At 43.6% G+C, this 15796-nt stretch overlaps 1 protein-coding gene across 9 annotated transcripts in view; it reads left to right on the forward strand.

Annotated features, from left to right (window-relative positions):
* The window catches only part of SMOC1 (SPARC related modular calcium binding 1), a 157322-nt gene that overhangs the window by 110970 nt on the left and 30556 nt on the right, over window positions 1–15796 (forward strand). For 5 of the 9 annotated variants that reach the window (XM_081290051.1, XM_081290052.1, XM_081290045.1 and 2 more), the window contains exons 6-7: window positions 9095–9184; window positions 11011–11091. In XM_081290051.1, the coding sequence (XP_081146177.1) occupies window positions 9095–9184; window positions 11011–11091 (171 nt within the window). The remainder of the gene's footprint in view (window positions 1–9094; window positions 9185–11010; window positions 11092–15796) is intronic. The other 4 variants (XM_081290046.1, XM_081290049.1, XM_081290048.1 and 1 more) reach the window with 2 other exon arrangements.

Genomic DNA, 15796 nt, shown 5'->3' on the forward strand with positions numbered 1-15796 from the left:
AAATAAAATAAAATAAAATAAAAACATTAACAAACTCTGCTCAGATTTTGCTGCATGGGCTTCTGTATTTGTCAAGACAGTCTCAGAGAAGGGCAGAACTTCCAAAATCCAACCCATCTTTAATGTGCAGAGACTTTTTTTTTATGCCCCTCCCCCCCCCACACACACATGCATATACACTGGTTGCTCCATAGTATGTGCTTCAAGTAAGGAGTGAGTCACATTTCTTCCCCAAGGTCTCTGCCTGTCTCTGTTTTTAGAGTCTGGTCTACAGATTGGTGCCAACTTGGAGACCTTGTCCCTCAAGTGATGGATCAGGTAGCACTGAGGGGTGCCATTAGGGCAGGGGTGATGGATGGCAGGCATCTCTTCACCCTTATGAAGAAGTTGTACTTCAGTGCCCCAGGCCTGGCTAATCTGTGCCAGGCTGGCTGTCGAGGGATGTTCCACACAGGGAATTTCACTGTCCACATGACTTAACCTCTTCCCAGCTATCTCTTTTTCTCTCTTTCCCTAGCACAGGGGGAGGCTGGATCAGAAGCTGATGAGCTGCCAGCCTGGGCTGGATTCTAGTGGAGATGGGCATCTGCTGGGCTCTGCTCACTTTACCTTTGGGAGAAGCATTTGCTCTGACGTTGTGCAGCCCCAAGCCCACAGGCGGCAGCTCTTGGGCTCTCTGTGCATATGTTGCTGGTTCTTTCTCATGCTCCAAACCTCAACCAAGCCTGGCATATCTGTGTTTCAGCTTTGCCCTTGCAGTGTCAAAAGGGGCGTGTGTGTGTGTGTGTGACGGCTCCCTTCTTCCCACGGTTAACTGCTCCTCCAGCTTGGCTCCCTCCCCAGTCCCTGCTCCTCACCTTGGCCCTTATACCAGGGCTCCGAAGCAAAGTTTATGTTGTGAAGAGTATGAGGCTAAGAGTTTGAATCCCTGCCATCTCCCCATCTCCAAGGATTGAAGAGGAAATGGGATTTAGAGATGTGGAAATGCCTCCTCCTCAGAGACTGACTTGAGTCCCTGTTGGTATTAGTAACCACTGGTATTTTATACTTGGTTCTTTTATTCGATAAATATTTATTCAGAACTTACTAAGTGCCATGCTTCTTGTAATCGCTGAGGATCCAGCAATGAGTAAAAATGATAAGAGCTCTGGCCTTACCTCGAGACATTCACATCTTGATGGGACTTTGCTATTAATTATGGAGGTTCTCTTCAGGTGGATGTGAAGCCTCCCCAGGGAGGAGCAACAGTCTTCTGGATGCTTGAAAGTTGTCACTTCTTCAGGGGAGGGAAGCCAGGTAGCCCCTCCAAACAGCCCCAGCTGGTAGTCCATGTTGCCAGAACCTCTAAAGAAAGATCCTTAGAGGGCCACCTGGGGTGATTGTGACAGGCTGCCAATCTGGTTGGTGCTTTCATAGGGCCTCCTAAGTCCAGGTACAAGGGCTCAAAACCTGTCAGGCCAACGAGACTGTGCTTGTTGGCTTCCTGTTCCTTACCTGAGTTCAGTTCCAGCTGTGGCACAGCAACTGAGAGGAAGCCAGGGAAGTGGGCGCAAGGGTAGACAGGCCTTTGAGTCACTTTTGACCCCATATGCATAGCTCTGAGGGCCATGTAGCTCCTGTGGTGGTGGTGGTTGAGAAATTGCCACTTTCAGGTCCTGTTGTACCAATCCTGTGTCTGCAGAAAGGAAGATGTGAGATTCAGGGTTGCTTGTTCTCAAATTTCTGTGGAAAGGCAATGGAACTAGAGTAACTAAAATCATTTTTTAAATAGAAAAATCAAATGAAAGAAATGATTGTTTCTGATTTTAAGACTTATAAAGCTGCGGCAATGAAGACAGTGTGGTATTAGTGGAGGGTCTGACACACAAGTCAATGGGGAACAGAGAACCCAGAGACAGACCTGTACCAGGACGGCCAAGGGGTTTATGCCAAGATGCAAAAGAATTCAGTGGAGCAAAGATGGTCTTTCCAACCACTGATTCTGTAGCACTTGGGCATCAATAGGCCAAACAGACTTTCAACCTGAACCTCACACCTTATATGAAAATTAATTAAAAATGGATCACAAACTTAAATATAAAACTTGTAAAGTGATTCTACCTTTTAAAAGAAAATATGGAAGAAAATCTTTACCACCCAATATTTGGTCCGTATGTATAAATGTAATAAATAAATAATATAGTCTACAAAAATTCTGTTAAGAGAATGAAAAAACTACAGATGGGGAGAAAATATTTACAAACCACATATCTGACATAGGACTTTTATCTAGAATACATAAAGAACATTCTAATCACAATGGTAAAAACTGTTCAGTTAAAAAAAAAATGAGCAAACTTGTGAATATACATTTCACCCAAGCAGATATACAGAGGGCAAATAAGCAACACAAAAAGAGGCTCAACATCATTAACCACAGGAAATGCAAATGAAGACCATAGTAAGAGATAAGAGATCACTATTTGAAGAATAATATATATATATATATATATATATATATATATATATATATTTTTTTTTTTTTTTTTTCCCCCAATCCCAAATGCTGGTGAGACTGTAGACAGACTGGATGTCTCATATGTTGCTGATAAGGCTGTAAATGGTACAGGCACTCTGGAAAATACTTCGGAAGTTTCTTTAAAAAACTAATTGTACATTTAACCATAATCCAGCTATTGCCTCCTGAACAATGTTTTTTTTTAGAGATATAAAGACTTAACATCCACACAAATAAAACTGTACACAAATGAGTAGCAGCTTCATCTGTGGTAGTTCAAATAGAAACAACCCAAATGTATTTCAGTAGGTGAAACAAACTACTACATCCATGCTTCCATGTTATGGACAAATACTCAGTAATAAAAAGGCACAAGCTACATATATATCTCTCAACTTGGAGGACTCCCAAGAGCATTATACAGAGTGAAAAAAATCCAATTTCAAAAGGTCACAGACTGCATGATTCCATTCATACAACATTCTAGAAATGACACGATCAGAGAACTGAAGAGTAGTTGCCAGGTGTGGGGGTAGCGTGTGGAGGATCTTTGTGGTGATGGGATAGTTCTGTATTGGCTCTGGAAGTGGTGACACAAATCTACACCCAAATAAAATGACAGAATTGCACATGCACGTGCACATGTGCGCATGCATGCACACACACACACGCGCGCGCACGATGTACATGAAGCTGGTGGAATCTGAATAAGGTCTATGAATTAGCCAATGTTGTTTCCTGATTTTGATTTTATGTTACAATTGTGTTATCTCTATAATTGTGGTCATCCCCCAGTATCCATGGGAGATTGGTTCCACAACATCCCCATACAGTGGATACCAAATTCCATAGATGTTGAAGTCCCTTATATAAAATGGCATAGTATTTATATACATTTGTGCACATTTCCAAATACTTTAAATCATAGATTACTTATAATATCTAACATAATATAAATGCTCTTAAGTAGTTGTTGTACTGTATTTTTTTTATTTGTACGATTGTATTTTTCATTGTGATTTTTTTCTGTATATTTTTGATATGCAGTTGGTTAGATTTGAGGATGCACAACCCTTGAATTCAGAAGGCCATAGGTATAGATTACCTATGTAAATGATGTTAACTATAAAGATGTTACTATTGGTGGAAAGGGGGTACACGGGACCTCTTAGTATTATTTTTAGAACTTCCTTTTGAATCTGTAATCATCTCAGAATAACAAGTTAAAAAACTTCACAATCTTGTATGTGAATCAGCCCTCAACTGACTCTTGTGTGGTTGGTGTCTCCTGTTCCTCCTCCTTATTTGGTCGCCTTCTTCACTAGCCTCATGATTTTGCTCTTATTTGGGGAAATGGAGGGCTTGAGAACATAGGGAACTGGTCACAAAAAGCCAGCTCATTTTCACCCTGGGGAGGGAGTAGACAGGTGAGTGAGCTGAAAGAAAAGCATGGACCTCTTGCTTTGGCCAGGCCTGGAAATGCCCAGAGAAATTCTGCTTTGGGGCGTCAGAAAAGGGACAGCTCACAGTCCATTTCTGAGCCTTGTTAGGAGATGTGCATCTCAGGAAATGCTGAGGTCCAATATCCCTCCTCCTCCTTGTATGATTTGGGCTAGGTTCTTACAGGAGTTACCAACAGACCTAGTTGTCTCCCTACAATGCCCAGAATAAGTCAGCACTGGGCCCCTGAGTCACATGTCGAGGAGGATGGTGGCTCTGGCATTAATGTGGTTCCCCCAAAAGCAAGAACCTTCTTGCTCTTCTACCAGGCTGAAGTTTATCTCCATGTCTATTTAAAAGATGGACAGTGGCAGCCTAAAAGAATATGAGGGAGGTTGTCACCAGTGATGGACATAGTTTGGGAAGAGCGCAAGACCCAAAGGACACTTGGGATTATTGAGGGACCTTCCATATCTCAGGATGGGGGTGGTAGTTTCTTTTTTTCCCTCATTCCCCGGAGCTCTTCAGTCTCGCAGACCCCAAGAGATGCCATTAATAGAGATTCCTCCTCTGGCCCCTTTGACACATTTTCTTTTGAAGGACCTGGAAGAGAAAGCTCTTTGTATGTGGTCAGAATAAACTCATTGTACACCCAAACAATTAACTCCTCAATGGACTTGCCAGCCCCTTGAAAGGGCCAGCCCTGCTTCCCTGGACCTCTTGGGCTCTATTCAGTCCCCTAAGCACACCAATGTTTTTGGGGTTTTGTTTTGTTTTGTTTGTTATTCTGAAAAGTCTTTCCTTGAGAATAGTCAGAGGGATCTACATTGTCCTCAGCCCAGCATTTATCTCCCCTCGCCAGCGAGTGTCAATCAGGCATCAAAAAGCCAAACAGAGGAGGCTTTGAACGGTGTCATGGGGGTCGAAGTGACTTCCAGCTGTCTGTGCATGGGCCAGGCCTTCTTGCAGGGCAAGGAATTGTGCTGTCACACAAACCCACTGTCTGTATAGACTCCCAGAGCCCATGGAGGGGCCAGGACTTTCTGGGGCTGCACCTGCAAGGACAAGGCATGGTTGGGGGTTGGGGAACCTTGGAAGGCCAAACGCCGTGCCTGTGGTGGCTGTGCGTCTGGCGGTTTCCACAGCTGTTGCTCAAGGTCCCTTACTTGCCTGGAGACTCGATTCACTTTTTATCTGCCTGGTGACTTCCTCCTTCTTGGCTGGTGCTGCAAAATGACAATCTTCAAATTGACTTTTTTTCAGTGTTATATCTTGCCTTGGTTGTGGAAGAATATTAGGGTGTTAAGGAGAAAGAAAGTCCTATTACTTCAGGTCCAAAAGATTCACTGAGAATGAGCATCAGGCATGGCATCATCAGAGACATATATGTAAACTGAGATTAGATATTTTTTTCCTTAAAAATATATGGAAGAGCCTCCCTCTTAATTAAGGATTGCTCAAATGATCTAGTTGCTGATGCCTGATGATTTATCTGCGATGACTTTTCTACTCTCTTCCTTTTGTTTTAATAGCTTTATTGAAGTATTTATATATCAACAAATTCACTCCTTGTAAACGTACAGTCCAATGAATTTAGTAAATTTATAGAGTTGTGCAACCACCACCAGAGAACATTTCCATCACCTCAGAAAGAAACCTTGAGCTTATTTACAGTTATACCCCATTCCCATTCCCCATCCCTCACACATCATGGATCTGTTTTCTGACTCTATGGGTTAAGTTTTATTAGACATTTCACATAAATGTAATTGTATAATATATAGTATTTCCATCTGCTTCTTATAATGTTTTTCATCTATACCCTCACATGTTATTAGTGTATATTCCTCTTCACTGCTCAATAACATTCCAGTATATGGATATACCACAATTTATTCACCAGTTGACAGAGAGATGGATTGTTTCAAATTTGAGGCTATTATGAATAATGCTGCTATGAATATTTGTGTACATGCCTTCAGGAGGACATTTTGTTTTTTTTATTTCTGTTCAGTAGATTCCTAGGGGAGGAATTTGGGAGTGTTGAATGCTAAGTTTATGTTTAGCTTTTAAAAGAAACTACCAAATTCTTTTCCAAAGTGGCTGCCCCATTGTGCATTCCTACCAGCCGTGAACAAAGGTTCCATTTCTCCTTGTCAAGACTTGGTATTCTCTTTTCTATTTTAGCCAATCTAGTGGGTATTTAGTGGTATCTCACTGTGGTTTTAATTGCACCTTCCTAATGACTAATGATGTTGAGCATCTTTTCGTGTGTTTGTTAGCCATCTATATGTCTCTGGCAAAATGTCTATTAAAACAACTTTGCTCATTTAAAAAATAAAGACATGAGTTGTAAGGTTTATTTAATTAAAAAACTTTGATCAAATTTTAACTCTGTAAATCTGTTTTTTTAAAAGGAAACTTTGTAAATCCGTTTTTTAAAAGTAAGCCGTTAAATAAGGTGGTCAGCATTCATGGAATTACATACCCCCTTAGTAGGCCTTTAACTTATTCTCCACCTGCAGAGTTTTCTGAGGCTTGGTCATCGGGAGTCCTTCATTTTTAGAAGAGACATTGCTGCCCAGGGGAGTCAGAGAGGGCCTCAGGTTAGTCAACATACTGGATGTGACGTGGGGACTACAGTTTGATCCTGCTTGGGATCAGGAGACCGGGGGCAGATGTACAAACCTTACACTCTCCCCAGGATCTGGTGTGGGTCCTGGTGCTGCTCCAAGGCTTGCCCGGAAACAGAACTGCTGTGGACCTTGGACCCAGGCCTGGGACCCCCTGCTTGGTAGAAGAGGTGCGCTTGTTTGCTAGTCAGAAGCCAGGTGCCCAGGTGCCCGGAGATGATGGCCGCAGGGTCCTGTTGGCTTTGGCCTAGCTTCCTGGCTTTGGGGCATGCCGGATCCCACAGGTGGCTCCGGGCAGCCGTGCTCCTTGTCTTTTCGCACTTCATAAAGATTTCCATGTAGGTCCTCCCTTGTGGAGGAGCAGCTGTATCTCTTCACCTTCGGTGACCTTATTCTGTAGGGAAATTCACTCCCTGCATGTGGCTTCACGCTCTGTGGGTTACTGCGCCTGTGTCTGGGCAGTCCGTGGGAGTCCTCTACCTGCAGGAGTGCGGCTCCTCTTGGGAAACCCTCCTTGCTCCCCTTGGGTACAGATCCCCTTTGCTGATGTCTGAGCCCAATGCAGTCCCCAACTCTCATCTGGATGGCAAGAGAAAGAGGCAGGATGTTTTCAGTTGTCTTCCTCCAGAGAGACACAATTCTTGTAATGTGGGATGGTTTTAATGTCTACGTTAAATATTAAAATATTGCATAAACCATCCTGCACTTGGATTCTCAGTCCCTTTTGGAAAGTTTGATCTCTTACTTTCCCTTTGATAGCCTGTGAGACTCCTGAAGTGAAGCGACTCTCTGAGGATGGGCTGAGCATACTGTGCCCAGCTATTTACACTGTGGACTCTGCATCCGGCAAAAGCAACCAAATGTGCATTGCAGCTGCAAAAAGGCTCCTTTCAGTGGCTCATTGAATTCAATGGCAAGAGGTGTTAATAGAGTCAGGGGAAGTGATGCTATTAAAGAAAATGACATTGTGTGGCTCTGTTCTATGTTTATTCTCCCTCAATGACTTCCAGATCAAGCTCTCACAGTTTGGCATCAAAAAAATGCCTGTTTGGGATCCAGTTGGAGGGAGATACAATGTGCGGTGCCGCAACTCCTCCCTTCCTGCTGCATCTCATTCCTAGGGTTGATTGTCAGTTCAAGATATCTTTGGCCTAGGGAGAGTTGGGTCTTGGTGTCAGCACCTGGGAATAATAGTGGAGTCAGGTGTCACACAACTGTCAAGTTGTTGGCTTGGCCTTCAGCAAGGGTGTGGGTCTCCATAACTCTCAAATCTTAAGATTCCAAGGGTGAGGGTGTTGACACAAGAAGGAGATCAGGACTCTGAATTCTTGCTCCCTCCCCTGATAAGATGCAGGGAAGTCAGCCAGAGGTATAGGGAACTCCAAATGGTGGAGGGTTGCTATTATTGATGATCTGACTGGTGTCTCCTAGACTATCTGAGAACTTGCATTCTCCATAAATAGTTAATGTTCAGAGAATATCACATTCCATTCTAAAAGATCTCTGGGGGCCTCTTGGGAGGAGAAGAACGGTGTAATCATCAAACCATTGGAGATGATAGTATTCAACCTTCCTCCTCCCACTGAGGGAGAAAACAGAGAAATCTCTAAACTATGTATTCTCAAGATGGGTGAAGATACCTGTTCTCATCCTTCATCAAGGGAATGAAAAAAATTATTCTTTTTGCATATAAAGCACAAACACACATACACAGAGTATGTAAACAGATAGATAGTGTGAGCTATTAAAATTTCAAGGAGGTGATTAGGGGAATAAAAGGTCTAAAAGTGCTTCTGAAATGAGAAATAATGAAAAAGAAGTTGAACAACACTTTTTTCAGCTAAAGGTTTTGAGGCCCTGATGAGTCCTGGAGGGTAAATAAACAAAGTCTGCACTAAGTCCCAACCTGCAGAAGTTCTTGCTCTGCACAAGGAGCTGCCCACACTAGGGACGATAAGCATTAGGACTTTGCTACTGGGAGCTCCCTCCCTGCTCCCATTCTTGATAATAGAAATTTCAAAGCAAGACCAGGGTGATGTCTGCAGCTTCACAGGTTAGGTTGTATCTCATTTTGTTTGCCCCCACCTCCTACGGGGAATTGCAGCGCATGCTGTTTCAGAGCTAAAAATGTGCCAGAGAGTCCCGATTCTCCTCAATTTAGCACGCAGGGGAAAGAGTGATCCTTCCTGCCTTCTCATCATTTGGGCTTTCCAGTGGGGAAGAACGATGATGTCATCCGGGTATCTTCAGGTTGATAGAAAGGATCCTCCTAAGCCACGAATCCATTTGTGTGTCTCCTGAGATGGTGAGCACACACCCGGGGTTGGTTTTACAGTTGTGTGTGTGTATGTGTGTGTGTGTGTGTGTGTCTCTCTCTCTCTCTCTGATCTCTTTTCTTCCTCGATCTTTTCTTCTTTCTTTTCTTTTTCTTTGGTCTCTTCGCTGGGCCTTGGTCGGGCCATGTACAAACCCCAACCATTCAACAGTGCTGGAGAGTAGATAGTATTTACCTCAATAATGGTAGTTTCTTTTCACTTCTTTTTAACCCTGAATTCAGATGACGGGTCTAAGCCAACACCCACGATGGAGACCCAGCCCATGTTCGATGGAGATGGTAAGCCCTTGTATTACTTCCACCCCTTGTCCTCCTACATATTTCAGATTTGGGGAAAGTCTTAACCTTAGATGTTTGTTTAAGCTACATTATCATTATTTTTCTTTTTTAATTTTAATTTTTCCCAATGTAAGCAAATCCTCCAAGGAACTGGTAACACTCTCTCCTTCAGGAAAGGCCCTCTGTTTTCCCCAGGCTTCCTGCCTGGCTCCCGATGTCCAACAAAAACACAGTCTGAGTTGCCAAGAGCAGGGAATCATCGCTGTGAAAGTCATCCAGTGTCCCTTCAGTGCTTACTAGCCCTGTGCCTAGCTTGGTGTGAGGCCCCTGGGGGATGAGCAGGGTGCATGCCAATGTTACCCTTTGCTCTTAAGATAGCTACAATCACTTGAGAGCTTTATGTGCTGAATTCTGTGATCTCAGTTTTTAATGTAATAGACATTTATGGAAGAAAGAGGTCGCAGTGGTCTGGGAAAAGCTTCTATGAAGAGATGAGACTTGAGCTCAATCTTGCAAGCATAGGAGAGGAATCAGGCCAGGGGACTGGCATGAACAAGGAGGGAGTGCAGTGGGGACAGAGTGAAGGACGTATCAGGAAACAGATGGGTGCGTGGGGCTGGCTTGGCTGTGTTATGTAGGGCCTTGAGATTTGAATCTAGGGCATTTGGGACAGGGGGAATTCTAGGTCAAGGGAAATAGTGGCTGGTGACAAAATAGATGATGGAAGTCCTTGGAGGTCTGGGGACTGGATAGAAGGGGCCCAGGGCGCAGAAGTCTGGCCTCCGTTCCAGAAGCTATGCCGGGCCTCTCTTCTTCAGGTGCTTTACTGAGTACTCTGGATTCTCAGGGGCAGGAACAGGAAGTATGGCAGCGTGAATTCTCTAAATGTTCTGACTACCAGATTTGGCTTTCAGAGCATTATGTAGCAAACTTTTAGCAGCTCTCAGCCAAGGGTGTCCAAGCCTGGATCCTGAAACTGGACAGTAGGACAAAGAATTTAAAACGGATGTTGCTAGCACAGGCTCAGCTCTGAGGAGGATTGAAAGTGGTGAATTCTTTGCAACTGGTTCAGTGGTGGAATGTAGGTTGGTTCATGCCTAAAAATTCAAATGTCTCTGTGATTCACAAAGATACTAGGTCATTTGCCAGTCTGGGTCCTGGAGGACTGGGTGGGAATGGAGAGCACTCTCACTGAAGAACGTATCCCTCCACAGAATGTTCAGAATATCCTGGGTTTCCTCCTGCTCTGTCCACTGGGTGACCCGAGTTCTGAGAGTTCGGAAGAATCCTGGGGCACTCTGGATGGAGGAGGCACTCAGCCTCTGCTTAGGGAGACCCTGGGAAAGGGGGTGGGAACACACGTGAGCCCTTTTCCTTTCTTCCCTCTTAGAGCAAAGTCTCAGCAAGCTGAATCTGCTGTGGCTAAGCTGTTTGCTCTGAAATGGTCTCTGTGGTTGGTTTGGCGTTCGTTTGTTGACTTATCCCCTTTCAATCTTCTCCCAGAGAAGCAGCTGAGAGGGACTTGGCTTGGCCCATGTTCTTCACCTCCTGGGATAATATTTTCATTCCTGGATGGAGTGGCTCGGTGCCTCTGGACTCTGACCACTCTACCTCCCAGCACAGGATGTCCTAGTTAGCTCTTATGAGCTGCTGGGGAGAGGAGCTTCGTTCGTAAGGAAGGGAGAGGGTTTTGGGACTAGGGGGATATGTCATGAGGGAACTAGCTGAAGTTTCCAATGCCTTAGGCTTTTTAAAAAAGCTTTTTTACTTCTTTACCCGGACCCTCCCTGACTCACACACAGTCTTTTATATTTTTTATTTTTCAGAAATCACAGCTCCTACCCTATGGATTAAGCACTTGGTAATCAAAGACTCCAAACTGAACAACACCAATATAAGAAATTCAGGTAAATCATCTTCCTTGGATTATATACACACCCTGTCCGTCCTTGTTTGCTCCATGCCCACCGACTGTGTGGGTTTAGTTAAGTCATTTAATTTGTCTGGTCTTCAGTTTCTACATCCGTGGAATAAGAAGGTTGAATGAGTTCATTCCCTACAACTTTGATTTTCTTCAAAATTGTCAACTCAGGGATCATATTTCATGAATAGTTGATCCTTTATTAAAAATGGTTTTGACTGTATATCTTAATATTTTAAGTTGACTTTCTGTATGCCATGGAGAAGAATTTGAAAGAAGACTGCCTGGGCATAAACAAGTTGGACTTCAAGCCTGGAGGAACTTGGTCTATGTGTTTTTAAGACTCTAAAAGCTGTGTGGTAGTCAGCTCTTTCCTGGTCTGATCTTTTTGGGGGATCTTATGAGTGGTCAGATTCTGGTGCTGACTGAACCCTTTGTAGAGAGGTGATGATTTTCAAAAGATGATAAGATCTATAGGACTTATTTGTAGAGTTTATTTATCCGAAATAAAGACCAAAGTCAACACAGCTCATTTGCCATTCATAAAGACTAAATGTTCATCAATATGAAACAAGTCTCTCTCTCTCAGCTTTAGCCTTCATTGTGATCACGAAATACTATTACTTTGCATAATTTGTGTAAGCTGTTGAATTTAGCCATGTCTTCTTTTCTTATAGATGGTAAGGGCTGTGTACAAAAGATACATGCCTTTGAACCAGCAGGCAGAGTTTTTCATGACCACTGGCTGATGAGTGGGCGGCCATTGGACTCCTTAGAGTTTATCTGTGTGCCAGCTCTGTCCTCCAGGGGGCGGTGTGGGGGCTGGATCACAGGAGGTTGGAGATCAAGAGGTGAATCCTTGAAGCACCTCTCCATGTGTCTGGTTCACTGTTAGATAAGAATTGAAAGTATCAGATGGATGGAGACTGTGTACCAAACTAGTACCCTTGTACCATACTAGTGCAGTGGTTTGGAATCAGCAAACCTGGGTTTACATTCTGTCTCCAACACTTAGTGAGGGATCCCAACTCAAATAATCCCTCTGGGTTTAAGTTCTAATCTGTAGAACAGAATCATGATCTGTCCCTCAAAAGACTGATTAAAGATTTACTAACCTAGTTTCTATAAGGTATTTGATGTCTGGCTGCATGATAAATAGTAAGTGCATGAAAAATTATAAGTATATGTGTTATCGTAATTCTTGGTAGGACTAATGGGAATATTAATCATAGTGCTTATCGTGAGAATTCTTTAATCAGGAAATAAGTGATCACTGTTAACCCTAAGCAAAGCATTTATCAGATAGTCTGCTTCTAAGTATCTTCTTCTTTCTCCTTACTGTTAGAAAAATGGACATGTCAAAGGTAAGTAGGTTTGGTGCCTATAGTGCCTAATGCTTAAGGGAACATTTGCAAATGGTCTTCCTAGTTCCTGAGACACTGGGAGGTCTGCAGGCCTCCCAGTGAGGGGATTCATTCTCATTCTGTGACCAAGTGGTAGATAGGAGGCTGAGCTTTCAGAATCACACAGCACCTTTTTCCTGAAACACTCACATTTAGCAATTGCTTCCATAAATTATTTTCTATCTATCAGTGGTTAATTTCTCTGTGGAGGTCATTCTTTTTGTGAGCAAAAAAGACTTTATTTCCTGCCTATTTTGTCTATTATAGAATCCAGCTCAATGCATTTCATTGCTTTGGGAAGATGGAGGGAAAGAGATCATTATCAGTAAATTAGACTAGCACTGTCGGAGTAGCTAATATGCCTTTTTTGTGAGCAGTATTCTCTGCATAGGATAAAAAGATGATGTCAAGTTCTGCTTTCCATCCTCCTTTGCCTACGTACTTCTTATCGGATATGTTCAGGGTCATGTTGAGAAATGGTTTTCAGGCAGGTACAACTACCTCCTTTTCATTGGCGTGACCCAGCCACTTTTATTTTTCCTGGTTGGTCCCAGTTATGTGTGTAAGATGAGTGTATAGGACAGTTGTGGGGGGCCTAACAGTTCTCTGGGAGAGACTGAGACCAAAGATAATGATCAGGTATTGATATCTTAGTGATCTAATAAACTGAGACATTCTCTATCATGATCAACTGGCCATACTAACTGAAGGTCTGCTGTATTTTTGATGTAATTATGTGTAAAAGACATGGTTCCATAAAGGCCTAGAGCAGGGGTTGGCAAGTGGGTACCTGATTATTTTGCAAGTGAAGTTTTATTGGAACACAGCCACTTTGACTTGTGTATTATCTATGGCTGTTTTCATCTACACAAGAAGACCTAAGTAGCTGAGACTGAGCCTGTGTGGTTTGCAAAGCCTAAAATATTTACTCTATGACTTTTTACAGAGAAAGTTTGTTGACCCTCCAGCATACATGATTGGCTGAATGGAAGCCTCAGGATGGCAGGGTGTGTATGGAGTTATTTCACTCAGGTTTCTTAGCCCCTTTGTAGATCAAGCAGAAGCAGGGGCTGTGGTTTCTGAGATGCTTCCTCATGCACCCAGATAAGCCTGTGTCAGCACAGAAACTGCTGAGGCAGCTCACAAGGCTCTTCATCATCACAGATGAGCCATTTCCAAGCTTTACCATCCTGTTCTGGTGCAGGATGGTCTCACAAATGTGTTGCCAAGAAAGCCTCGTGAGGTTTGGTTTTAGCAGGTGACAGGTAGGGAATCTTACACATTTAGTAGAGAGAGACCATGAAATAACCACAGCCTGGGCTTTGGAATCATACATTCCTGCAGTGCTGGCTTCCAGTGCTGGCTTCCCACTGGGAGACTTGGTGAGACTTGGTGAGCTTGGGAGCTCCCTGAGTGTTGGCTTCCTTATATGTAAAAGAAAGTTAGTGCCTTGCAGTTTTGTTTTTCAAAGATTCAGCAACAGATATATAATGACTGGCACATAGTAGAAGCCATTAGTGATTTTTAAAAAAGATCCAGAACGATGGCTATTCTGACGGAATATTTCCAGGTGTTGTGCTAGCCTCTTCTCATATGTTGTCACCATTCACTTAATAAATCAGACATACTTTGGTGATAACTCGTGTCTGGGCAGCTGGCTCTGGTGAGGACTGGAAACTCGGGGTCAAACACCTGAGACCATTTTCCATTAGACTTTAGTGGAAGATTCTGGGTGCAGGTGAGCGTCAGCCGCAAGCCTGGGGAGGTTGTAGCAGGACTCGGTGCAGCCCCTCTGGGTGAGGACTCTTCTAAGCCATCCCTCAGAGGCAAAAGGGCCATCCCAGTTTCTTTTACATTCCAAACATCCTTTTTCACACTTAGACCCTGTGACGCCAGGTTTGTTTTCTGGCCTGGGGACTGCTGATGTTGGAAAAGTTCCATGGGGCAGCTAAGTTGGGCAATAACACCACACACATGCCTGCAGATGGGTCCAGTCTCTGGCTCACCTCCTGGAAGTTTTGGTCCTTGTTTTTAAGGCTTTGTCATGTTTTGCTATTGTCAGTGCTGCCTCTGAGTCCTGGGAAGCTCCAGCAGCAAGAGATTTGCTCTTTTTGGTCTTCTCTTCCATTCTTATACCCTCAATACCTCTCCTCTATTACATCACAAATTCGCCTTACATTCAGGAAGATGTCCCAGGCCAGCTAACACCCTAGACCTCTGGAGCAACATCTCACAGATGAGTACCAGCCAGAGCTTTGGTGCTGCTGTTATAAGGAAATGTGAACAACTGCTGAAGTTTTTTCTTTTCCTTTCCTTTTTTTTTTGTGTATTTGTGCATTTGTATCAGGAATTAACTACTAAGGGATTTCTTAAAATACCTCTATAGGTGAAAATATTTTTTAAGACCTCTTTAAAGAAGAGGTCGAAGAGATGAAATAAAAGACAAGTTAGGCTTCATCTAATTCTTCATCTCATATTTCAAGGTTTCTGATTTAACTATATGCAGACACTGGAAGTCTTTTTGTATCTGTATGGTTTATGTCTTTTTGTTTCCATGTGACAAAATTTTGTGCTTCCTTCTCCAGGATGGTACAGACTCTCAGGAGATAGAGTCATGTGTACCATAATGACATTCCCAAGCCCCACAGCTTGTTGCCCTCTGGTGGAGTCTCCATCTCCTTCTTTCCTTCCTGCCTGGCTTTTCTAACTGTCTCTTTGATGATCTAATGATGGCCCTGTGAACCTGGCCATGTAAGTTAAATCCATCAGGACCATGCCTCTCCTCTGTCACCTCCTTGACCAACAGAGCTTCCTGCTGTACATCAGTGAATGAAGCAACTCAAGGTATCTCTACTCCCAGAGATAGAGCCACTAAGAGCGACATATGGTGGAAGTGTATTTCTTATTAATTTTGCCATGAAAATGCACTCCTATCCCCTTCTATAAGAGTGTCTCTTTACCCAAGATGCTATACAGGTATACTGTACCCATCATCCCTGCCCTTAGCTGCCAGATTAAGAACATCGCTCTTCTGGGCCTGCCTTGGGCCCATTGGCCACAATTTGAATTGCTCTTCCCTCTCCCAGGAAGTTCCTGCTGGGATAGCTGCTATGACTGGGGCTTGGGGTCACTGAGGCAACTGCGCCTCCTGGCCGGATCCCCCACCCCACAAGCCTGCACTCTTGGCCCGCCTAGAAACCACGGACTGATGTAATGACCTGAGGCCTGGAAAAATAAACAGCTCACAAGGAAACCAGCGGTAGCCGTTGTAAGCAAATATCCCACAGC

Source organism: Spermophilus citellus (assembly GCF_964194105.1).
Source record: "Spermophilus citellus genome assembly, chromosome: 4".
NCBI lineage: Eukaryota > Metazoa > Chordata > Mammalia > Rodentia > Sciuridae > Spermophilus > Spermophilus citellus.